The 13,648-nt window shown below is 52.2% G+C and overlaps 7 protein-coding genes across 7 annotated transcripts; 1 reads left to right on the forward strand and 6 right to left on the reverse strand.

Annotated features, from left to right (window-relative positions):
• Nucleotides 1-498: 498 nt before the first annotated feature.
• Nucleotides 499-912, reverse strand: KRP23_3716 (uncharacterized protein; the record flags this gene model as incomplete). The annotated part of the gene is made up of 1 exon (XM_067888605.1): nucleotides 499-912. One exon carries the CDS (start codon nucleotides 910-912, stop codon nucleotides 499-501), a length of 414 nt encoding a protein of 137 aa, XP_067747832.1.
• Nucleotides 913-1,175: 263 nt separating this feature from the next.
• On the reverse strand, nucleotides 1,176-1,745 carry KRP23_3717 (uncharacterized protein; the record flags this gene model as incomplete). The annotated part of the gene is made up of 1 exon (XM_067888607.1): nucleotides 1,176-1,745. One exon carries the CDS (start codon nucleotides 1,743-1,745, stop codon nucleotides 1,176-1,178), a length of 570 nt encoding a protein of 189 aa, XP_067747833.1.
• Nucleotides 1,746-3,012: 1,267 nt separating this feature from the next.
• KRP23_3718 (uncharacterized protein) lies at nucleotides 3,013-3,546 on the reverse strand (the record flags this gene model as incomplete). The annotated part of the gene is made up of 1 exon (XM_067888608.1): nucleotides 3,013-3,546. One exon carries the CDS (start codon nucleotides 3,544-3,546, stop codon nucleotides 3,013-3,015), a length of 534 nt encoding a protein of 177 aa, XP_067747834.1.
• Nucleotides 3,547-4,806: 1,260 nt separating this feature from the next.
• On the reverse strand, nucleotides 4,807-5,373 carry KRP23_3719 (uncharacterized protein; the record flags this gene model as incomplete). The annotated part of the gene is made up of 1 exon (XM_067888609.1): nucleotides 4,807-5,373. The coding sequence occupies one exon, from the start codon at nucleotides 5,371-5,373 to the stop codon at nucleotides 4,807-4,809; it is 567 nt and encodes a 188-aa protein (XP_067747835.1).
• A 3,693-nt stretch (nucleotides 5,374-9,066) lies between these two features.
• Nucleotides 9,067-10,014, reverse strand: KRP23_3720 (uncharacterized protein; the record flags this gene model as incomplete). The annotated part of the gene is made up of 1 exon (XM_067888610.1): nucleotides 9,067-10,014. The coding sequence occupies one exon, from the start codon at nucleotides 10,012-10,014 to the stop codon at nucleotides 9,067-9,069; it is 948 nt and encodes a 315-aa protein (XP_067747836.1).
• A 477-nt stretch (nucleotides 10,015-10,491) lies between these two features.
• Nucleotides 10,492-11,643, reverse strand: KRP23_3721 (uncharacterized protein; the record flags this gene model as incomplete). Its single annotated transcript, XM_067888611.1, has 1 exon — nucleotides 10,492-11,643. The coding sequence occupies one exon, from the start codon at nucleotides 11,641-11,643 to the stop codon at nucleotides 10,492-10,494; it is 1,152 nt and encodes a 383-aa protein (XP_067747837.1).
• A 592-nt stretch (nucleotides 11,644-12,235) lies between these two features.
• Nucleotides 12,236-13,462, forward strand: KRP23_3722 (Serine/threonine-protein kinase PKZ1; the record flags this gene model as incomplete). The annotated part of the gene is made up of 1 exon (XM_067888612.1): nucleotides 12,236-13,462. One exon carries the CDS (start codon nucleotides 12,236-12,238, stop codon nucleotides 13,460-13,462), a length of 1,227 nt encoding a protein of 408 aa, XP_067747838.1.
• Between the last annotated feature and the right edge of the window lie 186 nt (nucleotides 13,463-13,648).

Raw genomic sequence — 13,648 nt, forward strand, 5'->3', positions numbered from 1 at the left:
GCTCCTAAATGTTTTCATAGGGGGGGGGGGGGGTCCGACCAGTTTAAGGACAAATCGCTCTGTTGTCGGTCCATGGCTGGTCGTGAGTGTGCGCTCGGCACACATGGGGGAGGTGAACGACGGCCGACGCGTGTGGTTCGCATCCATCCCTATCATTATCGACGCGCGCATGCAAAATGCACAGACAGCGAAGTTGTCGGCACCTGAGTGGAAAACGAAAAGTGTAACAATCTTGAGCACGCTTCGCATACGAAATACGAAGTACTTGACCCCTCCCTCGAACATGAACGAGAGTTGCGTAGTATTAGTGATACATTCCTGAACATTCCGTGCAAACACAAGTCGATGGTGGCCAATTTCCTAAGAAGCGCAAATACCTCCTTAAATCACGAAAAAGACTGTTGGCAGGTAAAGACTGATGTGGTCCGTTCAAACTACAACTCCGTCGCCGTAGAAGGGACTTCCCTAGTTCTTTGACATGTTGGGAAGAACGTCGTGTCAGTTGAAGCCTTTCACAGATCCATCGGCGGAACTCCACTCAGTCGCGTTGGCGGTCGTCTCATCCACGATACCACCGCGTTCTTTCTTGTTTGCGGAGCACTTGGTCAAATATTTCAGTGAAGGTCGAGCAACATACTCTGCGACCATCATAGAGCGGAATTTCCGGGGTTTGATCAATTGAGCCCGGCCAGTGATCGCCTTCCGGTTCGAGATGTAGTGGAACTGGCCCTCAGCAACGCACTTGTCGCTCGTGTACAAGATCCCATACTTGTTGGACGGAAGCCTCCAACTCACGATTTCGGTTGTGTGCCAGTTGGAGCAACCGCTGAACTCCAAACACGTCCAGCTCACGGGGTTTTCGTACGTGATGGAGTCAAAGTTGGTGAATACTGCAGACAGGGACTGCACCATGTCTGCGTCGATAAGAGCAAAACTAGAAGTGGTAGCAAAACATAGTACGGACCTGGCGGTGTTCACGACCAATGATGATACCAGGACGGGGTGTCAATCTTGCTTGATTGTATATCACAGACTCGGGCGAGCTGTTGTGATTCAGCGTCAGGCATTAGAAGTGATTGTGTTTTACCCATTACCATAGATGTCGTGGTATAATACTAAACACAAAACTCAATTCGTACATGCAGATGACAATCCAGAATTGCTGGATCAAGAATTTAGTCGTTGAGAATGGTGGCAGTGTCGCAGTAGGAGCTGGAGCCGTTTTTCAATGGCAGTGAAGTGCTGGAAAGCACAGCATACCAGTTCGACGACAGGTTTCCAGTGATGTTTGGTTCGTTCGCGGCGACCGACGAGCCGTCAACGCTAGTGCTCTCTTTGTCATCAAAAGTCGAGGAACAGCGATTCGTATACGCAACCGAGGGTGGGAGCGTGCTATCAACACTTTCTCGAACCATCATCGAGCGAAATACCCGGGCCGTCTTGAGTTTCTGCGTTGCATCCAAGTCGTTCATGTCCGTGATGTAGTGGAACTGGCCGCCGGCGACGCACTTTTCGCTTTCGTACAAGACGCCATACTTGTTGGCAGGGAGTCTCCAGTGCACGCTTTTTATTAATTTCCCGTTCGAGCAGCTGCCGAACTCCAAGCATGTCCAAGTTACAGGGTTGGAGTAATTCACCGTGCCGCCGTCAAAAATCGCAGTAAGCTCGTAAATGGGCATCGCACCAGGTACCGATGCCTCTTGAATAGTGCAAAAGGGGAAATGGAGGATTGGCAGCATGAACATTTAGTTCCTCCGTTCCGAACCATGGCTTAGGCTGACGAAGAAAATCATTCGAACGCTCCATGCTTCGCCAACCTCGCTCTATTACAGAAGCCCGAACTTTGACAACCGTGACCTCACGTTGTTGGTCGGGTTTCAGAACATATTCACAAACAGCATGCTGTGTGCAAAACCCGTTGGTATTAATGCAGTGTGGTAAAAGAACTATCGTCATGCTTTCAGGCGATGATAAAGTTAATAGGGTCAGAGAGATTGCAACACTACATTTATTAGTTAGCTAACATGTAAATGGTCATAGCGCAACAAAAATTATGCATGGATGCTTGTCGCTATCCTGGAACCTCATTCTCGTTGGGAAGGGCACCATACCAGTTCGATGACAAGCCTCCATCCGCGACTGATCCATCGTCACTACTCCAATCAAACTCGTAAGTTTTGTTGACTGCCTCATCAGTGGAGCTCTTTGCTATCGTTTCATAAACGACCGGGCAAAGGAAATGGGTTGCCACCGGGTGACGCGTGTGGTTGTGGTCCTCTCCGATCATCATTGACCGGATTGACTGGGGGTTGAGAAACTTGTTGATGCCGGAAGTGAGGCCGTCTGCTGAGGTGAAGACGTACTTGCCTTCCGCTCTGCAGTCTCGTGTCTCAAAGAACACGGCAAACTTGTCGTAAGGGAGGTCCACCCACGAGATAGACTTGGCTGGTTGCCAGTATGAACAGGTTTTGAAGTCCAAGCAGTGCCAACTCTTCGGGTTGTTGTACTTGAGCGTGTCTGTCTTTGGAAAAGTCACGCGCAGGTAGGCAATCGTCATGTTTTGATCGCACTAGCCAATTGAGGTCTGTCTTGGCAAAATGAGGAATGAAGAACCATTGAGTTGGCCGTAGTAGTACCTGTAATATCACTTGATTTCTTGTCAAGACCGCTGATTGCGTTGAAAAAGATCAATGGAACTCTACTGTGGTAGAATATGATTTTCTACATACACTACACCGAACCATTTTGGATGATAGCCCCTCATAGGTACGGAACATCAAGATGCCGAACATACATGTACTCCGAACGCGTGATTTATTAACAATACAACAGAACCAGTGCTGGGAGAAAATTGACAGAGATAAGCAAAATTTTGATACGAAGTACAAGTATGAATTGCAATTAAAATGGTTAACTCGTTTCGCTTTCCAACAAGCAAAGCATACATCCTGCTTTTAGTAACTCATGCGACTTAGTTGGCAAGAGGAGACGACGACACATCAACGTCCTTGTTTAGCCCGTGAAATTTCCCTCTGCTGTCTCTGGCGTGAGAGCTTCGGACCAGTTTCCCGACAGATTTCCATCAAAATCTGAGTCGAATTGGTTCGTGGCATTTTGCAGCGTCTCGTTTGCATCAACAGCAGCGTTTTCAAACCAAAAAGGTTCGAAGGTGTGGTGAAGAATGCTTCTGTGGATGAGGCTGTTCGCCCAACAGCCGTGGGCAATATCAGTCGATCCAATTTTCAGCGAGCTTGCGACGTCCTTGTTCGTGCCCAGCATCATCGACCGAATCGGCTGTGGGTTTTCAAATACTTTTTCTCCGTCGGCGTCTCCTTGGTCTGTAGTGTACATGGAAAATCCCTCACCGCTGTAGCAATTCGCGTCCTCGAAAAACATGGCGACGCTGTTCGCAGGGAGATCCCACCACAAAAGTAGTTTGGCCGGGTGCCATTCATCGCATTCTCCGATTGAAAAGCACGCGTGGTTGACTGGATTCGGGTATTCCATCTTGATTCCGTTCTGGAGAACCACTTCCAGCTGCGTCATTTTGGCTTGGTGAAGTAAAGCTTGGCCGACAGATGTCTGCGTCGTTGGGAGCAGAATGTAAACTGTCACGAGGAAGTTCTGCGGAGGAAGATCGCCGTGCCAACGAAGGTGAATCGTAAAGTCGGCCACCCGCCAACAACTCAATTTCAGGGTGGTGCTCGATTAGATAAAATCGAGAAGCGGGGTTCGATATCGCCAAGTGTAGGCTGGTGTTTGTCGTGTCGACAACCCAATTTCTGCACACATTCTATTACCGAAATAAACTGGTTTCGTTTAGTGCGCTCCACTCATTACCAGAAATGTTGTTACTTCCTCCTTGGTTCGTCCTACATTTCCCAGTACTATAACCAGGTTGTCTAGTTGATGCCAACATCCAGGGTCCCTCACCCATGTCAGGGAGAAGAATATCCGACCAATTTAACGACAGGCCTCCAACTAACATTGTATCACTGATCCACTCGACCGAGTACGTTCCGTTGGGGGTAATTTCGTTCATATCGAGGGTTGTGCTCTCGTGGCTTGAACAAACAGGTATCGCCTAGAAACGACTGACGCCTGAACATTTTGCTATGGTTGACGTTGATTATCGTCATTTACCAAGGCGGGATCGATGACTGAAGAAAGCGAATGCCAGTCACATGTTGTTGGTTCGAAGCGTAGCTGAAAAGGCCCGAAGTCAGGCAACTGTTGGGTTCGAAGAACATGGCGGTCTTGGTCACTAGGTGCTTGTACCATGCAAGCATATCAGCGCGTCGCCATTGGTGGCAGCCACCAAACGAAAAACATATTCCGTCGGGAGGATTGTCGTATGTCATCCCACTACCTAGTCCGCACTCAAAGCCAACCACCAAACGCGGTACAGTTCCTGGCGCTGGTCTCTCCATCGCTTGCTCGAAAAGAGAACTGGGTTAGTGATTGCGTGCAAATTAAAGAGTGGGGATGTACGTGACAGTTTAGTAGGCTACTGCGCTCCATGTAGGAATTTACGAACGTCTACCAGAAATTAACCAGTCATGGCTGAGATAATTGGTGGTGAGGCTAGTTATACAGGATTGAGGATTATATTGGATGGTGACGATGGTTTTTCGTGCTGTGATGCCTCGGATGTCGTGAGCTCGTGCAATCCACATTACTTTTATTCGTTTTAGGTCCGCCAAATACTCAAGACTTTTGAAAAAGTCAAGTTGAAACCCTCATTTCTTGGGAACATATAGCTGGTTAACAAGCAAACTTAACAACTACTTACTGCCCACAAGTGGCTTATCCGCTCATGAAAACGTCAGCAACAGCCTTCCACTCCTTTTCGGCACTCCCCGAGTTCGTCGCCGCATCCTCAATCTCTATCGGATCAAACCAATTGGAGGAAATACCTTCCTCGACATTTGAGCCAACTTCAGTCCTCTCCGTTCCGTTCACTTCATCACAAATGCTACTTGAAGTTTCGTTGCTGAGCAGAGAAGACTCCGCGCGCTTGGCAGGTTGACGAAGTTGAACACACTTGCGAGCGACATTCCAGGGAATGTTTCCCCACAGCGGACGAGCGTAGATCGACTTGATAGCTCGCGGCGTCTTGAACTTGTACAGACCGTCGCCTGCCTCCTTCCCAGTCCAGTAGTAGACGTCGCCATTACTGGCAAGACAGCCCTCTCTCTGGTAGAAGTCGACGCTCCACTGAGCAGGAAGGTTTCGCCACAAAACCGACTTGGCAGCCTTCCAGTTGGTGCAGCCTGAAAACTGGATGCACACAGTGTCGGATGGATTTTGGTAGGAGAAATAGGCGCCATTCTCAAGAACCACTCGGAGTTCAAAGGTGTTGGTTTTCACCATTGTTGTTTAGAACGAAGCAAAAGCAGGAATGACTAAAGCGAAATGAGGCGCGCAAAGTCCTTGAGCTTGCACCAGGCTTCTAGCTGCGGCGTCAGTGCTACCTCTGAAAAATCAATTGGGAGGATTATACATTCAACGGCAACAACTATGGCACCATCTAAGTTATCTTGGCTGTGGTTATTTCTTCAGCATTTTACTCCCAACGGAACCTTCGTCACTGCTCCACTCGATTTCGTAGGAAGCGTTGACCTTCGTCTTGTTGACGATGCTCTCAAAAGAATCCCGCTCCATGGTAAACTTGCAGTTGCGACAGATAGAAGTCTTCTTTAGTTTTTTTTCTCTAGCAAGGCCCAGCATCACCGACCAAATAATTTCCGGGGTGCCGAAGTGGTGGATCCTGCTGATGTACGCTCGACTCGATCCAGTGCTGAAAGTGAATGTACTGTCACCGTAAGTCATGGTGGGACCTCCCATTGGCAGCGTTTTACGAGACGAGTGATTGCAGTGTAACACGTGACAGACATAACTACACCTTTGCCCGTCCTTCTTGGGAATAGTTGCAAGCAAAGTGAACACCGCACATGTCCTTAACGCAAATATCACATCATTGGCTTTCAAATCAAGGTCCAATGTGAGATTTATTGCATCCAATGTGGAACAGTCACAGAAACTTATCGTCACTACTCCTACTTTCCATAGACCATGTCCTCCATGTCCGCTGCGGCGTTCACTGCATCGCGACAATGCAGCTCCATGTTGGTTACGATTGTAGGTGTGATGTACTTGATGCTGGCTAGCGCAGCGCGCTCCAGAAAACGCATCGTACGCTCCTTGACGGTCAAGATGTTTCCTTCGCTGTCCTGCATGTTGCTGCGGTCGCAAATTTCGCCCCGATCCAACGCAAGATGATTCTTGATACGAGCCTTCAATACTGAAAAGCACCCCTCGATGGGGTTGCACATCGGTGAGTAGGGTGCTAAGCGTAGGAGTTCCAGATCCTCATGCGGCGTCACGCGCTCCTCGGTCTGTCGGTGGGCAGGGGCATTGTCCAAGACAACGACTATCTTCTTGCCACTGAAATTCTCACGAAAAACTTGGGATTCCTTCACAGCGCGATAGATGTCGTCAATAAAAGCAGCATTTTGTTCCATACGGATACTCCCCCGCCGCATTCGATTCAGCACAACACCCATGGCCGAGTTCACGGCACATTGGACCTGCAAATTAGCGCCTTTGGAAGGCGGCAAAACTACCGTTGCGCGTTCGCCCTTCTTGGCGCGACCTCGACCGCGCTTGCAATACACGTTGTAGTTTGTTTCGTCGAAATACACGATGCAGTTGCCTACTCTTTGATGTTCCTTGAGGCGAATAGCAAACTCCTGCCGTTTGGTCTTGTTCGTCTCGTTGTTGCAGGTTGTAGGCTCAACTCGAGTCTGTTTAACTGTATACAGCATGCCCAATAAGTGGCGGCTAATGGTTGAGGTTGAGATCGTCAGTCCTAAGTCTACGATGAGCATCCTCTGCATGGTCTCCATTGTGTAGGTACAATTGTCGTTGAGGTATGCCTCGAGATGGTCCTTTACCTCCGGTGTGACCTTCACCACGCTGCGACGAGCGCCACCACGAGGAAGGTCTTCAACACGACCAGTATCTGCAATACGATACGCCATCGAACGGCTGATCCCGTTGTTGGCAGCGACCTTGAGCCAGTCAGCTCGTCCGGCACGGTAGGCTTCAAGGACCCGGCGCTTCTCAGCGGGGGAGCGTTTGGGGGAGGGCATCTGCGTCTTATGAGGTGGGTTGGGGACTGAGCGTGAAGCCTGGTGAAGTGGTTTTGCGTTCGTTTTGGCGCGCGAGTATCCTCACCAGTCATTGAATTATTGGCGGGAGCACGCTGAAGCCAGTCGTTTCTGGCCGTTCCACATTGGATGCAATAAATCTCACATTGGACCTTGATTTGAAAGCCAATGATGTGATATTTGCGTTAAGGACATGTGCGGTGTTCACTTTGCTTGCAACTATTCCCAAGAAGGACGGGCAAAGGTGTAGAGGGATTTGACCAAGTGTTCATTTCCCCACTCTGGAAAAACACCTCCACATGCTGTCTTTGTAGGTTACCACTTCAAGTGCACGGACTGGGTATCAATATTGGACATAAATGTCTGCCCACTAAAGCCTTCGTTTTTGGAATCTACTTCTAAGCAAGCCATCTCTTCAAAATGTGGTAGAACGAAGGAAATGTAGTCGTTGTAAGACAACCACTGCGGCTCTACAACTAAATCATAAGTTTATCAGTGAAATTTATGAAACCTGGCCAGCTACTCTTCTACAAGTACTTCGAAGTAAATGAATTTACTTCCCCACATTATGAAATACTTGAAGCCCTTCTTGGAAAACAAAAGAGAATTGTGCTACCAGAGTTTGCCGAAGTAGGGTTCACTACTATTGGCCACGTCTGCAACGTTACGGGTTAATATCCAGCAGTCGCGGGCTCAACATCATAGGACCTACTATCCGAGTTGTCCGATTCATCAGAGAGGACATCAGTCCAGTTTGCCGAACCTGCGTCGCTGCCCCACTCGATCCCGTAAGTAGTATTGCGCGAGGTCTCGTTTGCATCGAGCATAGTCTTGTCGTACCAATCTCGAGCTTTCGTGATATCACAGGAGCGAAGAACCGAAGCCTCTTCGAGACGTTCTTGCAGCACGGTAGCCTCGTTTCGCCCCATCTTCATTGACCGGATTGTTTGTGGAGGCCTAAATCTGTGCCCCCCGTCGACGCGACTTCGCTGCGATTTGGTGTTGAAAGTGTACGAGCCGCTCTTGTACGTGCAGTCGATAGTCTCGTAAAACGCAGCGACGTTGTGCAACGGGAGCTCCCACCACGCGATCATAGTTGCACGCGGCAAGTGGGGGCAGTGCCCAAATGACAGGCAAGCGTTCAGGGAAGGGTTTGGCCATTGTAGTTGTGCTTCACCTTCAAAAGCCACGGACAACATCGGCACGGACCCCGGCGTTGGTGTTGCCATCGCTGCGAGAAGAGTGTCGAGTGTTGCTGCGGGGTTGCACGCAAATGGGAAAGTGGCAAAGTTACTCGGTCTTCCGATGGTTTGAGTCGTATCAAATAGGGTGTTTGTTCTACGAGATGAAGTCACCCAGCATGGACAATAGTAGTTGGGTATGCTGTGTAAGTGGATGGTAAACTCCTGGTATCATGATCGATGATCGATAAAGCTGTATGGGGAATGACGCTGTTCGGCTACTACTTGGAAGCTACTACATGAATTAGTTCGACACCATACGAGTTCTGTACCCTCAAGCTCCATCGTCAATACCAGGTCAAAGAGAAGTGATCATCTACAGCAAACCTGGACGTGAGCTCAGGGGTTATCATTCTCTCAGGCTACAGTGATTCACGTGAGCGGGGCGATTCAATCTCGCTGTTGTTCATCGTCCACATCATTCTGCCAGTGCACTCGATGTCCAGTCGTAGAGACGCTACGTCCGACGAAAATGGGTTTCCTCCGCCAAACTAGAGTAGAGTTTGGTGGAGGAAACTCGTAGCCAGTTACTGGACACGACACATGCCAACCCACGACAGCACGCGCTGTTGGTGTCAATGAACCTTGATAAATTACAATCACTTAGCAAGCGTCGTCTACATGTCGACATTCTCCTATATACAGTCCTCCCGTCAGCCCATGATGTTGAGTTTGCCTCCTTTGCCACTGAATTCCACCGTTTTGAGCGTCTCGAGCGCCCAACTCCATCTCACGAGCGCTAAACAGCACGCACTAGCCACCACTTCCAGCAGTTGTAGCACCCTCACGGCCAAGAACAAACTGCAGGGTGGGGTGTCGTACACCAGCAGCGTCTGGAACTCCCTCCTGTGCTTCCAATACGGCGAGTGGCCCACATCATGGTCAGTTCGTCGTACAGCCAGATACTCCCCACACCACTGGAGTTCCCCAATGCTCAGCAGCTGCACCGCCGCCAGCACCTCAGCAGTATGCCCCGGTCCGTATTTAGCCTGCAGCTGCTGCTCCTCCGTGGTAATGTTGCCACAGAGTCTGCACAGCGCCATCTTGTCCTGGTAACCCCAGAGCTGCACCGAGTCCTTGAAACCTTCACAGCTCGTGGCGATCCTCCGTCCAGGCGCGCGGTCTGAGTCCACGGGCCACTCCTGCAACGGGAAAATGTGCCTGGCCTCGGCCACGCTGCCAAGCGCGCACACTTGCAGCCCTTTAGCGTGGCAGAAGACGTCGTTCACCTGTCGCTCGAAGAGACTCTCGCTGTCCGTCGTCCAGGGGCTCTCGGGGCTTCGGTGGGACGCCACAGAAGTGAGCAACGCGGCGTCTGCTAATGCTGCAACAGCGAGGGCTGTGCCCAACAGCTTGGAGGCCTTCAGAGCTGTGGGTACTGACAATTCCACCCAATGGAGAGCGAGCAACGCGCCGCCTAGCGCTGCGCAAACGCAGCTGAGCGAGATCGCGCTCTTGTCAGTGGCTGTGAGCGTCATCAGCAGCTGCATCTTGTCGGAGGTCTGCTGCAGCGCGTAGCCCACTTCCAGCAGCGGCAGCAACCCCAGCGACGACAGCGCCACGCCGCCCAGCAGCAGAGCAGGACGCTTAGCGGCCTCCATGCGTCCGAATGAATACTAGATGGCATTCTTGGGCTGTCGCAAAGAGGCAAAGAAGACGCAGACACATAGGATTGGTGGAAAAAAGAGGCAGAGAACATAGACCATTGGCTGAAACGCACCAAAAATCTGGAAAAAATCCAAGAGGCGCTGGTGTGTGGCAGCAGCCACGGAGCGGATGATGCTCCGCCCGATCCCGGGCCGGTGGTCGCTGGGTGACGACGCTCGCAGTTTCCCCCGACTTGTATTTTGGGCTGTGTCGGACCGACACTGTCGGCCGAGATGATGCGGCCCAGCCAGTTAGCGCGACCAGACCTTGCAGCTGAGCGCACGACCTGATTCCGATCGGAAGCGAGAGCTGTACACGATGTAACGGTGTACCCATCGGCGTATCTTCGAAAAGCGACTTTTCATCGTCAGTTGAAGTCGGTGGCCGTGCGCAATGCTGGTCATTCAATGAGCTCTGTGTCTGTGGGAGCTCTACCGCAACGGAGCCTGTATGACGTCCAGGAAGGGCCACTGCACCACGGCTAACTTGGCGCTGGTATCGTGGCACAGCAGTCTCCAGTGTCCGCTTGGGAGCTGCCAGCCGCACACACCCGTGACCAGCTGCTGGTCCACCCACTGGTTTAATACCGCAGAGGTCGCCGGTGCGACTTGCAGCGACCGCAACAGCCTGCCCGAGTCAAAGTCGTACACTTCCAGCCGCGAAGTGATGACACGGGAGCACACCACGAAGACTGGCCCCCAGCAGGCCACGAGGGTCTGGGCCGCAGTGGCTGCCTTGCTAACGCCTGCTGCGCCGCCTGCTTTCGGCTTGGGGTTCGCACTGAGATGCTGGCAACTTGTCAGCGACTGCCACTGGCCCGTTTCCGATACACGGGTGTAGACGTAGACGTTGCCCTTTCTTGTGGCGACGACGAGCTTCGTGCTGCACGCGGAGAAGCTCATGCTCGTGACCCGTGGCGCTGCTAACACTCTGGACAACACGCTGGAGCCAAACGTCTCCAAAGCATCATCGTCGTGTGAATTCAATCTCTGCATGAACAACCGACCGTCAAGAGAGCCCAAGGCAGCAGTGGATCCATCGTGGGAGAACTTGACCATACACACTGCCACTCCCTTGTGCGCACTTGCCACGGGCTCCACCACTTGCGCTGCACCTAGCCCACTGCTCAGCGACACCTTGTACAAAAAGCAACCAAAGGATGTGCCCACCACCAGCATATACTCCACGTCGTCGCCGTCTCCGTTGCGCCGCCTCTGTGTGATATCCATGGCCGTCACGCTGTACCTCAGGCGCAGCCTTGCAAGCACGCGGAAGTCTTCACTATCATAGAAAGTCAGGCTCCGATCATGTGCTGTGGCAACCACTGCGGCACCGCGCGTCCAGCACTGGCAGAAGCTCGAGAACTTGTCCACTGCAGGCGACAGAACCTTCAGGACCCGCAGCCAACTGTCACACTCGTCGTTTCGGCTGTTTTGCAGCACCACCAGCTCCCCTTCCGCGCCCAGAACGCTGCATAGGCCCCGCGAGTCTCCGTCGGGCGCGCTCACCGTCCCGTTCCACGTCGGGAACGGCAGGAAGCCCTGCAGCTTGGTCGAGCTCACGCGCAGCTCGGCGTCCGCCATGGTTGCGCAAGAGTGACGTCGACGTACCGTAATTTGTCGTTTCTATGCATTCGCACACTTTTTCGTGCACATCTCGCCTCATTTCTTCCTAAAGAGCACTCGACCATGAGCTTCTCCATCCATCGCCCCTGCCTGCAGCAGTACTCGATGCCACCTCGCATCGTCGCTATTGCATTGACTCGGGAAAAAGTACTTCAAGTATGTTTCTCCACGGTAAAGTGTCAGGTTCGGTGCATTTCGATGTGTAGCCATTGCCATCATTCGAATTGCGCCAGTCACCCTAACCCTCGTAAAAACAGTTGCGTGATTAGGGTGGTAAGCTCAAGGGTTTTCCATACTTATAGCCGTTACGGTTGCCCAATGCGTGTGCTGTACGGTACACCAGCGATTCCAGATACGAACGCTCATTTCTAACAATCTCACGCGGATGGGAAGTGCGTAGGTGTACTTCACGGACGCAAGGCAGACGCAGACTCAAAGAGCGAACCGACCTGCAAGCGAAGCCTCAAATCGGACAGACAGACGTACTCAATCGACCAGTAGCCACTTGGCCTAAAAGAGCACAGAGAGCATCGACTTTTGCCACGTAGCAATGCACGCGGCTGTTGGCGTCCGGCGTGCGCTGCGCATGTGCGGCAGTGGCATGCGAGTGATGCTATTGGCGCGCAATGCGATGCACTTGTCGGCGGATCTGGTGGAGAAGAAAAGCGGTACATTGCAACTTCGGTGGCGTCCTTTCGGTGGTGACGGGGCAGGGGAGCACTGGAGGAAGGAGTTGCTGAGTGTAGGAGCGGCGGCGGCTGCTGTGACGGCTATAGCAGGAGGCGAGGCACTGTGTGAGGCGCTGGGAGGAGACGAGGAAAAGGCTGGAGACGACGACCCGGCGGTGCGGCGGAACTGCAACTTGTGCCACGGAAACGAGGACAGCGACAACATGTCCATGTACTTTGACGCCGAGTACGAGGCCAAGAAACTGCTGGGATGTGGCACCTTCGGCGTGGTGATGCAGTGCGTGCACAAGCAGACTGGACGCGTGGCGGCGGTGAAGATGGTGCAGGACGTTGCAGAGAATCAGGCGGAGGTGGAGAGGGAGAAGCAGGTTCTGGAGCGGTTGGAGCGCGCTGGCGGGCATGAGAACGTCGTGGGGTACGAAGGATCATACTATCACAATGACTTCCACTACATTGTACTAGAGTATGTGGCCGGCAACTCCCTACATTCGTTTGTGGAGAAGCACCACATGCTGGAGGCGACGTGGGCGCTGCAGCTCGCGGCTCAGTTAGCTAGTGCACTGCAATTCATGCACGAAGCGGATGTTATCCACCGCGACCTCAAGCCGGAAAACGTCATGACGCTCGTCAACTTTGACAGCAAAAGCCGCCGTGCACGCAGTGATGACGCAAGTGAGAACGAGGACGTCACGCTCAAGATCATCGACTTTGGCTCTGCCGGACGAGCATCACAGCCAGACAAAGCACGCTCGTCGACACTGTCGGGGACGCGGTGCTACTGGCCTCCCGAGGTCTTGCAACGTGAGGACATGACGACAGCCATGGACATGTGGGCGCTCGGTTGCATCTTGTACATCCTCCTTTCAGGGCGCCACCCGTTCGACTTTACTGGCTGCTCCACTGAGAGCCAAGTGCTAGACCGTGTCAAAACGGAACCCGTGTCGTTCCTTCTCCCTGTGTGGCACGACGTGTCTATAGAGACCAAGGAACTCATTCGAGGGCTGCTGGACAAGGACCCACGCCACCGACTATCGGCAGCTCAAGTTCTCGCGCATCCGGCCATCGTTGAGGCCACCAAGGAATTGTGAAGTAGTGGATTTGTGTTGTACCCGCGCGTTGTGCAGTCGTTCATGTGCACACGCCTCCTCTATCTATCAGCAGGCACCAAAGGTGCACGCAGGTGACGAACACGAGTTCACCCTTACCGTAACATTTGTAATTCATCGTCCGAACACGTCATCCGAGATAATCGCATTAGTCTCCACCGATCATTC

The sequence above is a fragment of the Phytophthora ramorum genome (genome assembly GCF_020800215.1).
Source record: "Phytophthora ramorum isolate Pr-102 chromosome Unknown Phyram_PR-102_s0003, whole genome shotgun sequence".
Lineage (NCBI taxonomy): Eukaryota > Oomycota > Peronosporomycetes > Peronosporales > Peronosporaceae > Phytophthora > Phytophthora ramorum.